The 13666-nt window shown below is 45.3% G+C and overlaps 1 protein-coding gene across 1 annotated transcript in view; it reads right to left on the bottom strand.

The window, feature by feature from the left end:
* Positions 1–823: 823 nt before the first annotated feature.
* The window catches only part of LOC139417124 (ventral anterior homeobox 2-like), a 41568-nt gene continuing 28725 nt past the window's right edge, over positions 824–13666 (bottom strand). Inside the window, exon 3 of the mRNA XM_071166369.1 lies at positions 824–1437. Within this exon, the coding sequence (XP_071022470.1) occupies positions 946–1437 (492 nt within the window). The 3' untranslated portion in view covers positions 824–945. The remainder of the gene's footprint in view (positions 1438–13666) is intronic.

The raw sequence follows: 13666 nt of genomic DNA on the forward strand, positions 1-13666 counted from the left end.
AGCTCCTCAGGTTGACCTGGATTTACTCCAGTTGATTGGACGACACAACGACGTGAGGACGTAGCGCAGAGCAGGGGCCAGGATAACGGCGCTATTGCTAACCCGTTACTTTGGCAAGGCCATACTGTAACCCCCAGTACCTTTTCTCAACTGCTTTTTCTTCTTCATAGCATGGATTTGACCTAGGACTAGCTTTAGTTCACATATTACTTGTCCACATTTTTTTGAAATACACACACAACCAACAAAATACAGAATTTACAGGAATCAGTGTTGGACACTATACAGTGCAAATTAACATTAGAAACTGCTAACGAGTATGATTATTTTACTTGGAACGCTCTGGCAGAAAACTGCCACATGATGGGAAACCTGGTAATTTTGCTGGAAGGTATGTAATATGTTAAAGGGGTAACTGGTTGCACTCCTTTGTATTGTAATGTAATCTACAGGCGACATCACGCTTATTCACTTACACTGACTCAGTCAGGGCCTTTTCTACAATGTCAGGCTTTTAAAAAAACATACTATGGGAAAGAAAGAAAGAAAAAGAAAGAAAGAAAGAAAGAAAGAAAGAAAGAAAGAAAGAAAGAAAGAAAGAAAGAACGATCACACAAACACACTGACTGGACAAAGTGAACAAAGGAGGAGAAGCGTTAAGAAAAAAAGGTCTGTTCTCCGTATGAATCGCACACACATTTCATTTCTCCCAAATAATTCACAAGCAACGTTTTTGTGTGTGACGGGCTTCATCATCACCCCTGTCTGTCACACCACGAGGTCCTGTTCCGTAAACCCCCCCCCCCCCCCCCCACCGTGGCAGGCAGTAGCTGAGCAATGATGTTGATGAGCCAACTAATGATGGACAGCAATGTTGGTGGGTGGATAGGTGGGAGACCAGAGGCAGGGGGGGGGGGGTCATCCCAACCCCTTAATGGCCGCTTTTTAGGAAACTCTCTTCTTCCCACTTAGATCTCCATCCTTGGAGATCCTGTCCAGCCGCATGTATGGCTCAAACGCCGAGGACCCGCACCCGTACCCAGACGCCAGTTCATGATGAGCGCCCCCTAGCAGCGGCATTGAGAAGCACAGTGAGTGCGGTGGCGGCATGCCCAGACGTGGCGAAGTTCCTCCCAGGGAGGGCAGTGACAGCCCGAAAGTTCCACCCATGCCAAGAATGCCATTTCCTGGTGGCGTGCTCCTACTCACGCCTGGCGAGGAGGAGCCCCCTCCGGAGCTGACCAATAGGGAGCCATTTCCTGGGTGGTGGCCCAATGGGGGATTGGGGGGCGGGGCGGAGAGGAGGCGGCCCTGTTCGAGGAGACGCAAAATGTTACAGGTGGCCAGTGACTCCGAGGTGGAGGAGGAGTGCTTGTCAGAGTCCTTGGTCGTGTCCTTCTTCTGCTTGGTGCGGCGGTTCTGGAACCACACTTTAACCTATAAAGACAGAAGAAGTGAGACAGACTAAAGAGTTAAAACATGGCTTTATTCATTGAACGGTTCACTAAATCAGCAGACAATAGGTGAAATAATAACTCTTACTTATGTCTAGTTCAAACCACACAAACACAGATTCTGTCTCAACAATCATCTTAGCCATCATTGGATTCCGGTTAATTCTGTTGCATGAAACTTTTATGGAAATGAAACCTTTATTTAATTCAGCAAGTCATTGTCAAGAAGGCATCTCCAAGTTGAGAGTTACAATACATAACTATATTCTTTCAGTGGAGGCTACAGTAAAGTATATGATATTATATGATATTTCCACAAGTTGGTGACACGTGATACCAAGCTAAGTGCCTGGCCATCCATGCACGCACAGACACAAGCAGTATACATACAGAGACAGCCCCCAGTACACCTCATTGGATCAACACTGTTGTATTTCCCACTGGGTTCAACCATGATTGGTTGTTTTTTACCCTCATCTCTCTACACTCAAATCAAATCAACGTTTAGCAGATGTTAAAGCAAAATGCTTGTGTTTCCAGCTCCAGCAGTCCAGTAAATGTCTAACAGTACAATACTAATACACAAATAATTCCTGGAGAAAAAATACTTCGAAAAAAAAAAGAAATAAAAAAATATCAGAATGAGTAATGTCAGAGTATAGAATATAAATATGTGGTGCGCACAGACAGTATGGACAATATATAAGTAGGAAAAAAGCATGTACAGCAGTCGTTATATAGGATGAGCTATGTGGAGAATACAGTATGTGCAGCAGTAGTTATATAGGATGAGCTATGTGGAGAATACAGTATGTACAGCAGTCGTTATATAGGATGAGCTATGTGGAGAATACAGTATGTACAGCAGTCGTTATATAGGATGAGCTATGTGGAGAATACAGTATGTGCAGCAGTCGTTATATAGGATGAGCTATGTGGAGAATACAGTATGTGCAGCAGTCGTTATATAGGATGAGCTATGTGGAGAATACAGTATGTGCAGCAGTCGTTATATAGGATGAGCTATGTGGAGAATACAGTATGTGCAGCAGTAGTTATATAGGATGAGCTATGTGGAGAATACAGTATGTACAGCAGTCGTTATATAGGATGAGCTATGTGGAGAATACAGTATGTGCAGCAGTCGTTATATAGGATGAGCTATGTGGAGAATACAGTATGTACAGCAGTCGTTATATAGGATGAGCTATGTGGAGAATACAGTATGTACAGCAGTAGTTATATAGGATGAGCTATGTGGAGAATACAGTATGTACGGCAGTAGTTATAAAGCATAAGCTACAGTGGGGAGAACAAGTATTTGGATACACTGCCGGTTTTGCAGGTTTTCCTACTTACAAAGCATGTAGAGGTCTGTAATTTTTTATCATAGGTACACTTCAACTGTGAGAGATGGAATCTAAAACAAAAATCCAGATAATCACATTGTATGATTTTTAAGTAATTAATATGCATTTTATTGCATGACATAAGTATTTGATCACCTACCAACCAGTAAGAATTCCGGCTCTCACAGACATGTTAGTTTTTCTTTAAGAATCCCTCCTGTTCTCCACTCATTACCTGTATTAACTGCACCTGTTTGAACTCGTTACCTGTATAAAAGACACCTGTCCACACACTCAATCAAACAGACTCCAACCTCTCCACAATGGCCAAGACCAGAGAGCTGTGTAAGGACATCAGGGATAAAATTGTAGACCTGCACAGGGCTGGGATGGGCTACAGGACAATAGGCAAGCAGCTTTGTGAGAAGGCAGCAACTGTTGGTGCAATTATTAGAAATTGGAAGAAGTTCAAGATGACGGTCAATCACCCTCGATCTGGGGCTCCATGCAAGATCCCCACCTCGTGGGGCATCAATGATCATGAGGAAGGTGAGGGATTAGCCCAGAACTACACGGCAGGACCTGGTCAATGACCTGAAGAGAGCTGGGACCACAGTCTCAAAGAAAACCATTAGTAACACACTACGCCGTCATGGATTAAAATCCTGCAGCGCACGCAAGGTCCCCCTGCTCAAGCCATCGCATGTCCAGGCCTGTCTGAAGTTTGCCAATGACCATGTGGATGATCCAGAGGGGGAATGGGAGGTCATGTGATCTGATGAGACAAAAATAGAGCTTTTTGGTCTAAACTCCACTCGCTGTGTTTGGAGGAAGAAGAAGGATGAGTACAACCCCAAGAACACCATCCCAACCGTGAAGCATGGGGGTGGAAACATCATTCTTTGGGGATGCTTTTCTGCAAAGGGGACAGGACGACTGCACTGTATTGAGGGGAGGATGGATGGGGCCACGTATCGCGAGATCTTGGCCAACAACCTCCTTCCCTCAGTAAGAGCATTGAAGATGGGTCGTGGCTGGGTCTTCCAGCATGACAACGACCTGAAACCCACAGCCAGGGCAGCCAGGGCTCCGTAAGAAGCATCTCAAGGTCCTGGAGTGGCCTAGCCAGTCTCCAGACCTGAACCCAATAGAAAATCTTTGGAGGGAGCTGAAAGTCCGTATTGCCCAGCGACAGCCCCGAAACCTGAAGGATCTGGAGAAGGTCTGTATGGAGGAGTGGGCCAAAATCCCTGCTGCAGTGTGTGCAAACCTGGTCAAGAACTACAGGAAACGTATGATCTCTGTAATTGCAAACAAAGGTTTCTGTACCAAATATTAAGTTCTGCTTTTCTGATGTATCAAATACTTATGTCATGCAATAAAATGCTAATTAATTACTTAAAAATCATACAATGTGATTTTCTAGATTTTTGTTTTAGATTCCGTCTCTCACAGTTGAAGTGTACCTATGATAACAATTACAGACTTCTACATGCTTTGTAAATAGGAAACCTGCAAAATCGTCAGTGTATCAAATACTTGTTCTCCCCACTGTATGTGGAGAATACAGTATGTACGGCAGTAGTTATATAGGATGGGCTATGTGGAGAATACAGTATGTACGGCAGTAGTTATATAGGATGGGCTATGTGGAGAATACAGAATGTACGGCAGTAGTTATATAGGATGGGCTATGTGGAGATTACAGTATGTACGGCAGTAGTTATATAGGATGGGCTATGTGGAGAATACAGTATGTACAGCAGTAGTTATATAGGATGGGCTATGTGGAGAATACAGTATGTACGGCAGTAGTTATATAGGATGGGCTATGTGGAGAATACAGAATGTACGGCAGTAGTTATATAGGATGGGCTATGTGGAGAATACAGTATGTACGGCAGTAGTTATATAGGATGGGCTATGTGGAGAATACAGAATGTACGGCAGTAGTTATATAGGATGGGCTATGTGGAGAATACAGTATGTACGGCAGTAGTTATATAGGATGGGCTATGTGGAGAATACAGTATGTACGGCAGTAGTTATATAGGATGGGCTATGTGGAGAATACAGTATGCACATGTAAAGTGAATAATAAATTAACTTTTCAGAGATGAAATTATATTTGATTGCCCCTATAGGTTGACGCAGACAAGGGGGAGGGATTAGAATGAGATGGGAGTGGAATGGGGACCTCGTCAGTCAGTGGGTGTGAGAGTGGAATCGATTCTGGTGCCACCAATGACAACAGAGACTAAAGTATCTAATACGCTGGCCCAAGTAAGTAAAAGCTTTAACCACAGGGATAGGTTTCAATGGTATCTAGGATGCTGGTGTTGCCTAAACCGGTTTCAACTGAGAGACAAAGAAAGGGCAAAGCAAAGTTCTCATCTCTCACTGCACTATTATGCACTGTATTGCACAGTACTGTACTGTTCTGCAGTGTACTGCACTGCACTGCACTGTACGGCACTGCACTGTTCTGCTGTCACTGTACTTTACTGTACTGCACTGGACTTTACTGCACTGTACTGTACTGCACTGCATGGTATTCTACTGTACTGCAGTGTACCACAGTGTACTGCACTTCACTGCTCTGTACTGCAGTGTACTGTAGTGTACTAGCCTGCACTGTACTGTTCTGCACTTTACTGCACTGTTCTGCTCTGTACTGCACTGCACTGTACTGTAGTATACTGCATGGTACTGTAGTGTACTGCACTGTTCTGCACTGTACTGTAGTGTACTACACTGTACTGCACTGCACTGTACTGTACAGCACTGTAGTGTACTGTACTGCACTGTAGTGTAGTGTTATGCACTGTACTGAACTGCACTGTTCTGCACTGTACTGTAGTGTACTGCACTGTACTATAGTGTACTGTACTGTACTGTTCTGCATTGTACTATACTGCACTGTTCTGCACTGTACTGCATTGTACTATACTGCACTGTTCTGCACTGCACTGTACTGTACTGTAGTATACTGTACTGCACTGTTCTGCACTGTACTGCATTATTCTGCACTGTACTGTACTGTAGTGTACTGCACTATACTGCACCGTACTGCACTGCACTGTGCTGCACTGTATTGTACTGTAGTGTACTGCACTGTACTGAACTGTAGGCCTGCACAGTGAGCTTCTCTACACAGCACACAGCAGCACACAACAGCACACAATGTGAAAAGCTCACTGAATTCTGACTGTGCTTGTTTCTGGATGTTTAATTGATGCACAGGTGCTTTAATGTATAGCGTGTGGTTTGAGGAGGACTACACGCACACACAGGGTAATGGGGGTCAGGGGAGATCAGATGTCTTTGCTCACACACACACAGGGTACTGGGGGTCAGGGGGGATCAGATGTCTTTGCTCACACACACCCAGGGTAATGGGGGTCAGGAAGGATCAGATGTCTTTGCTCACACACACACAGGGTAATGGGGGTCAGGGGAGATCAGATCCGTTTGCTCACACACACACAGGCTAATGGGGGTCAGGGGAGATCAGATGCGTTTGCTCACACACACACAGGGTGATGGGGGTCAGGGAAGATCAGATGCGTTTGCTCACACACACACAGGGTAATGGGTGTCAGGGGAGATCAGATGTGTTTGCTCACACACACACAGGGTAATGGGGGTCAGGGGAGATCAGATGCGTTTGCACACACAGAGAAATCATACTCATGAAAAATGTATACAATCTTCACTGACTTACTGCTCTTTTCCTCACCTCTCGGGTGTGAGTGTGTGCATTCGTACGTTTGTGTGTGTGTCATGGCATTCGATCCGGGCAAGGCGATCACCACACATGACCCATTGATGTGAGCTGATTGGAAGAATGCGATCGCTGCATTTTCATATCGAGAATAAACCCTCTGTCAGATTCTCCTTCGTATTCTTCTCTCTCCACCACTCTATACATTCACCATGAGACAAACACATCTCTTGGCACAGATCATGTAGTGTAGTGTTCACACTAACACGCAGCCTACACGTCCACACTCACATGCTCATAATGTACACATACATGTATAGGACCGTCACAGACCATACAGTACACGCTACCAGCGTCAACTCATCCACTCTTTATCTGGAGAACACAGCCATCTAATTAAGCTAAAGAGGGGATTGGTGGATTGGTAGAGTGAAGCATAGTGAGTTCCAGTTACATTGATGGCCTACACCGGCCAAACGACGCTGGGCCAACTGTCCACCGGCCAAACCCAGACGACGCTGGGCCAACTGTCCACCACCCTATGGTTGTGATACAGCCTGGATTTGAACCAGGGTGTCTGTAGTGACACCTCTAGCACTGAGATGCAGTGCCTTAGACCACTGCACCACATGGGAGCCCAGGGTAGGGCTGGGCAGGGATGGGAAGAGCATGGCTGGGCTGGGCAGGGCAGGGCTGGGCAGGCAGGGTACTCTTGACCCAGGCCCATGCACTATAGAGTGAATATTGTGCCATTTGAAACACATCCATGATGAGTAGGGCCTACCTAACCTATATGACTAGCAGCAGTGTGGCAAGGACAGGGCACACACAATGCTGCCGTGAGCTGCTGCATTCACATCACACACAGCAGTCATAGAGAGCTCATATGTCTGTAAAGCACGCGACCGCCGCTCAACCACAGAACAGAAACCAATGCTTTTCAATGTAGAACATTTGGAATTGGAAGTGGAATTTGGTTTACATTCTAAATGGACTGAAATTGACAGGGAATTGTCCCCAACCCTGGATAGAACTGTTGGTTAGTTGAGTCCCTTTCAGGGCACCATGGTCTCAGCAGACCATTAGTATGTGTATAATAAGATTGGGGAGGGATCCTCCCCAGCTGAGAAGGATACTGACGCCACATCTTAGACTTAGAGTAGTAAAGACCTGGGCCCCTATCCACAGTCTCAGTCTTGTCTTAATCCTCTTTATGTATACAGTATATACTATACGAGCCTCAGTTAAAAATACCACTTCCCAAATCAGGGTTTTTCAAGCAAAGCCTCTGACTGATTCCTGTGTGTTTCTAATTCCTCCCAATTGGGTGAAAACCCACACACCTTCAGGTAATCACCTCTCTGCGCTTCCTCGATGGGGCACGGCTTAGCCAGGGGCTGAGGTGAGAGGGAGCTGGAGGAGGTGGGCCGTTCATTTCACAGTCGTCCGCTTGAGGAAAAACCCTAAGGTTTACAGGGGACTTTACTATGGGGGAAATTATAAAAAGAGAAAGAGAGCAAATCTCTACCCTCTCCATACATCTACACTATTGGAAATAAATCCGTCCTAATGGGATCCAGGGTTCAGAGATGGGGCAGAGATTATGAGAGAGAGCTGGGCAGGCATGACCAGGATTTGCCCTCAAGCCATCACCCTCCCCACCGCTTCTGCTAGGGCATGGCCGGGTCAGAGCAGGGCTGGGCAGGGCATGGCCGTGTCAGAGCTGGGTAGGGAAGGGATGGGCAGGGCTGGGCAAGACTGGACACAGCAGAGTATTGGTATGTTGTTATTTTATTAGGGTCCCCATTAGCTGTTGCAAAAGCAGCCTACATATCAATGCATACACACAAACGATCTAGGTTAAATAGGGGAGAGGCATTGTGCCTCGAGGTGTTGGTTTATCTGTTTTTATAAACCAGGGTTGCTGTTTATTTGAGCAATATGAGATGGAAGTTCCATGCAATAAGGGCTCTATATAATACTGTATGTTTTCTTGAATTTGTTCTGGATTTGGGGACTATGAAAAGACCCCTAGTGGCATGTCTGGTGGGATAAGTGTGTGTCAGAGCTGTGTGTAACAATTTGGGATTTTCAACACATGAATGTTTCTTATAAAAAGAAGAAGTGATGCAGTCAGTCTCTCCTCAACTCATAGCCAAGAGAGACTGGCATGTGTAGTATATATATTAGCCCTCTGATTACAATTAAGAGCAAAATGTCCCGCTCTGTTCCGGGCCAGCTACAGGTTAACTAGGTCTTTCCTTGCAGCACTGGACCACACAACTGAACAATAATCAAGATTAAACAAAACAGAACTTGCTTTTTGGAGTGTGGTGTCAAAAAAGCAGAGCATCACTATTACTGCTAGACCTCTCCCCATCTTTGCAACCATTGAATCTATATGTTTTGACCATGACAGTTTACAATCGAATGTGTAACGCCAAGTAATTTAGTCTCCTCAACTTGTTCAACAGCCACACCATTCATTGCCAGATTCAGCTGAGGTCTAGCACTTAAGGAATGATTTGCACCAAATACAATGCTCTTAGTTTTAGAGATGTTCAGGACCAGTTTATTACTGGCCACCCATTCCAAAAGAGACTGCAACTCTCTTTGTTAAGGGTTTCACTGACTTCATTAGCTGTGGTTGCTGATGCGTATATGGTTGAATCATCAGCATACATGGACACACATACTTTGTTTAATGCCAGTGACAGGTCATTGGTAAAAATAGAAAAGAGTAGAGGGCCTAGAGAGCTGCCCTGCGGTACACCACACTTTACATGTTTGACATTAGAGACACTTCCATTAAAGGAAACCCTTTGAGTTCTATTAGATAGATAGCTCTGAATCCACGATATGGCAGAGGTTGAAAAGCCATAGCACTTAAGTTTTTTCAACAACAGGTTATGGTCACTAATATCAAAGGCTGCACTGAAAGTTAACAGTACAGCTCCCACAATCTTCTTATTATCAATTTATTTCAACCAATCATCACGTGTACATGTTGAGTGCCCTTCTCTATAAGCAAAGAAATAGCATTGTAATTGGTCAAACACAATTTTTTCCAACAGTTTGCTAAGAGTTGGCAGCAAGCTTATTTATAGGTATCTTGTTAGAACCAGTAAAGGCCGCTTTATCACTCTTGGGTAGGGGAATTCCCTCCAGGCCTGAGGACAAAGACTTTCCTCTAGGCTCAGGTTAAAAAATATGACAGATAGGAGTGGCTATAGAGTCAGCTATCATCCTCATTAGCTTTCCATCTAAGTTGTCAATGCCAGGAGGTTTGTCATTATTGATAGTTAACAATCATTTTCCACCTCTCCCACACTAAGTTTACAAAATTCAAAATTGCCCTGCTTTTCTTTCATTATTCATTTTTTTATACATTAATATAATTGCTCAATGTTTGTCGTGGGCATTTCTTTGCCAATTTTGCCAATGAAATAATCATTAAAATAATTGGCAACATCAAATGGTTTTGTGATGAATAAGATGGAGTTAAATTGGTCATTCTGCCCATAATTGAATTTAAAGTACTCCAAACTTGTTTTCCATCATTCCTTGTCATTGATTTTGGCTTCATATTAAAGTTTCTTCTTCTTTTTGTTGAGTTTAGTCACATCATTTCTCAATTTGCAGTAAGTCAGCCAGTCAGATGTACAGTAAGTCAGCCAGTCAGATGTACAGTAAGTCAGCCAGTCAGATGTACAGTAAGTCAGCCAGTCAGATGTACAGTAAGTCAGCCAGTCAGATGTGCAGTAAGTCAGCCAGTCAGATGTACAGTAAGTCAGCCAGTCAGATGTACAGTAAGTCAGCCAGTCAGATGTGCAGTAAGTCAGCCAGTCAGATGTACAGTAAGTCAGCCAGTCAGATGTACAGTAAGTCAGCCAGTCAGATGTACAGTAAGTCAGCCAGTCAGATGTACAGTAAGTCAGCCAGTCAGATGTGCAGTAAGTCAGCCAGTCAGATGTACAGTAAGTCAGCCAGTCAGATGTGCAGTAAGTCAGCCAGTCAGATGTGCAGTAAGTCAGCCAGTCAGATGTGCAGTAAGTCAGCCAGTCAGATGTACAGTAAGTCAGCCAGTCAGATGTGCAGTAAGTCAGCCAGTCAGATGTGCAGTAAGTCAGCCAGTCAGATGTACAGTAAGTCAGCCAGTCAGATGTGCAGTAAGTCAGCCAGTCAGATGTACAGTAAGTCAGCCAGTCAGATGTGCAGTAAGTCAGCCAGTCAGATGTACAGTAAGTCAGCCAGTCAGATGTACAGTAAGTCAGCCAGTCAGATGTGCAGTAAGTCAGCCAGTCAGATGTGCAGTAAGTCAGCCAGTCAGATGTACAGTAAGTCAGCCAGTCAGATGTGCAGTAAGTCAGCCAGTCAGATGTACAGTAAGTCAGCCAGTCAGATGTGCAGTAAGTCAGCCAGTCAGATGTACAGTAAGTCAGCCAGTCAGATGTGCAGTAAGTCAGCCAGTCAGATGTGCAGTAAGTCAGCCAGTCAGATGTGCAGTAAGTCAGCCAGTCAGATGTGCAGCAAGTCAGCCAGTCAGATGTGCAGTAAGTCAGCCAGTCAGATGTACAGTAAGTCAGCCAGTCAGATGTGCAGTAAGTCAGCCAGTCAGATGTACAGTAAGTCAGCCAGTCAGATGTACAGTAAGTCAGCCAGTCAGATGTACAGTAAGTCAGCCAGTCAGATGTACAGTAAGTCAGCCAGTCAGATGTGCAATAAGTCAGCCAGTCAGATGTACAGTAAGTCAGCCAGTCAGATGTACAGTAAGTCAGCCAGTCAGATGTACAGTAAGTCAGCCAGTCAGATGTACAGTAAGTCAGCCAGTCAGATGTGCAGTAAGTCAGCCAGTCAGATGTACAGTAAGTCAGCCAGTCAGATGTGCAGTAAGTCAGCCAGTCAGATGTACAGTAAGTCAGCCAGTCAGATGTACAGTAAGTCAGCCAGTCAGATGTGCAGTAAGTCAGCCAGTCAGATGTGCAGTAAGTCAGCCAGTCAGATGTACAGTAAGTCAGCCAGTCAGATGTGCAGTAAGTCAGCCAGTCAGATGTACAGTAAGTCAGCCAGTCAGATGTGCAGTAAGTCAGCCAGTCAGATGTACAGTAAGTCAGCCAGTCAGATGTGCAGTAAGTCAGCCAGTCAGATGTGCAGTAAGTCAGCCAGTCAGATGTGCAGTAAGTCAGCCAGTCAGATGTGCAGCAAGTCAGCCAGTCAGATGTGCAGTAAGTCAGCCAGTCAGATGTACAGTAAGTCAGCCAGTCAGATGTGCAGTAAGTCAGCCAGTCAGATGTACAGTAAGTCAGCCAGTCAGATGTACAGTAAGTCAGCCAGTCAGATGTACAGTAAGTCAGCCAGTCAGATGTACAGTAAGTCAGCCAGTCAGATGTGCAATAAGTCAGCCAGTCAGATGTACAGTAAGTCAGCCAGTCAGATGTACAGTAAGTCAGCCAGTCAGATGTACAGTAAGTCAGCCAGTCAGATGTACAGTAAGTCAGCCAGTCAGATGTGCAGCCAGACTTATTAGCCACTCCTTTTGCCCCATCTCTTTCAACCATAGAGTTTTTCAATTCCTCATCAATCCATGGCGCCGTAACAGGTCTAACAGTCTGTTTCTTAACAGGTGCATGTTTATCAATAATTGGAAGAAGCAATTTCATAAATTCATCAAGTGCAGCGTCTGGATGCTCCTTACTAATCACATCAGACCAACAAATATTTTTCCCATCATCCACATAAGAGTCACAGCATAGTCTTTTGTATGATCTCTTATACACTATTTTAGGCCCAGCTGTTGGAACTTTGTCTTTCCTGGATATAGCCACTATACTGTGATCACTACATCCAATGGATAGGGATACAGCTTTAGAACAAAGTTCTACAGTATTAGTAAAGATGTGATCGATACATGTGGATGATCTTGTTCCTGTAGTGTTTGTAAACACCCTGGTAGGTTGATTAATAACCTGAACCAGATTACAGGCACTGGTTACAGTAAGAAGCTTCCTCTTGAGCGAACAGCTTGATGAAAACCAGTCAATATTCAGGTCCCCAAGAAAGTAGACCTCTCTGTTTACATCACATACACTTTCAAGCATTTCACACATATTATTTAGATACTGACTGTTAGCACATTAAGGCCTATAGCAACACCCCAAAAGAATAGGCTATAGATGTGCCAAGAGGGCGGGGCAGGGCTAGGCAGAGCAGGGCTGGGCAGGGCAGGGCTAGGCAGAGCAGGGCTGGGCAGGGCTAGGCAGAGCAGGGCGGGGCAGGGCTAGGCAGAGCAGGGCTGGGCAGGGCTAGGCAGAGCAGGGCTGGGCAGGGCTAGGCAGAGCAGGGCGGGGCAGGGCTAGGCAGAGCAGGGCGGGGCAGGGCTAGGCAGAGCAGGGCTGGGCAGGGCTAGGCAGAGCAGGGCTAGGCAGAGCAGGGCTGGGCAGAGCAGGGCTAGGCAGAGCAGGGCTGGGCAGAGCAGGGCTAGGCAGAGCAGGGCTGGGCAGGGCTAGGCAGAGCAGGGCTGGGCAGGGCTAGGCAGAGCAGGGCTGGGCAGGGCTAGGCAGAGCAGGGCTGGGCAGGGCAAAACAGATGTAGGATAGCAGAGTCAATTAAATGTATTGGTCACATACACATGGTTAGCAGATGTTAATGCGAGTGTAGTGAAATGCTTGTGCTTCTAGTTCCGACAATGCAGTAATAACCAACGAGTAATCTAACCTAACAATTCCAAAACTACTACCTTATACCTGGGGTACCAATGTAAGAAATAACACGTAAAAAAACAAAATACTGCATAGTTTCCTAGGAACACGAAGCGAGGCGGTCATCTCTGTCGGCGTTCGGAAGTATCGAGGATAGACCAAGAGGGCAACATGCAGGATAGCTGGACTGCTACAGAGTAGGCCTGTGTCCACTACTACACAAGCTGAAGACAGGACAGGTCTGGGCCGGGTTGGATTAGGTGTTAAGACAACTGTTTGGGCTAACTCAGGGCATTGCTCATCTGGGGCTGTGTATACAGTGCCTTAGGAAAGTATTCAGACCTCTTGACTTTTTCCCCAAAAAATGTACGTTACATACTTTTGTTTTTTCATCAATCTACACACAATACCCCATAATGACAAAGCAAAACCAGGTTTTTA

The sequence above is a fragment of the Oncorhynchus clarkii genome, chromosome 9 (genome assembly GCF_045791955.1).
Source record: "Oncorhynchus clarkii lewisi isolate Uvic-CL-2024 chromosome 9, UVic_Ocla_1.0, whole genome shotgun sequence".
NCBI lineage: Eukaryota > Metazoa > Chordata > Actinopteri > Salmoniformes > Salmonidae > Oncorhynchus > Oncorhynchus clarkii.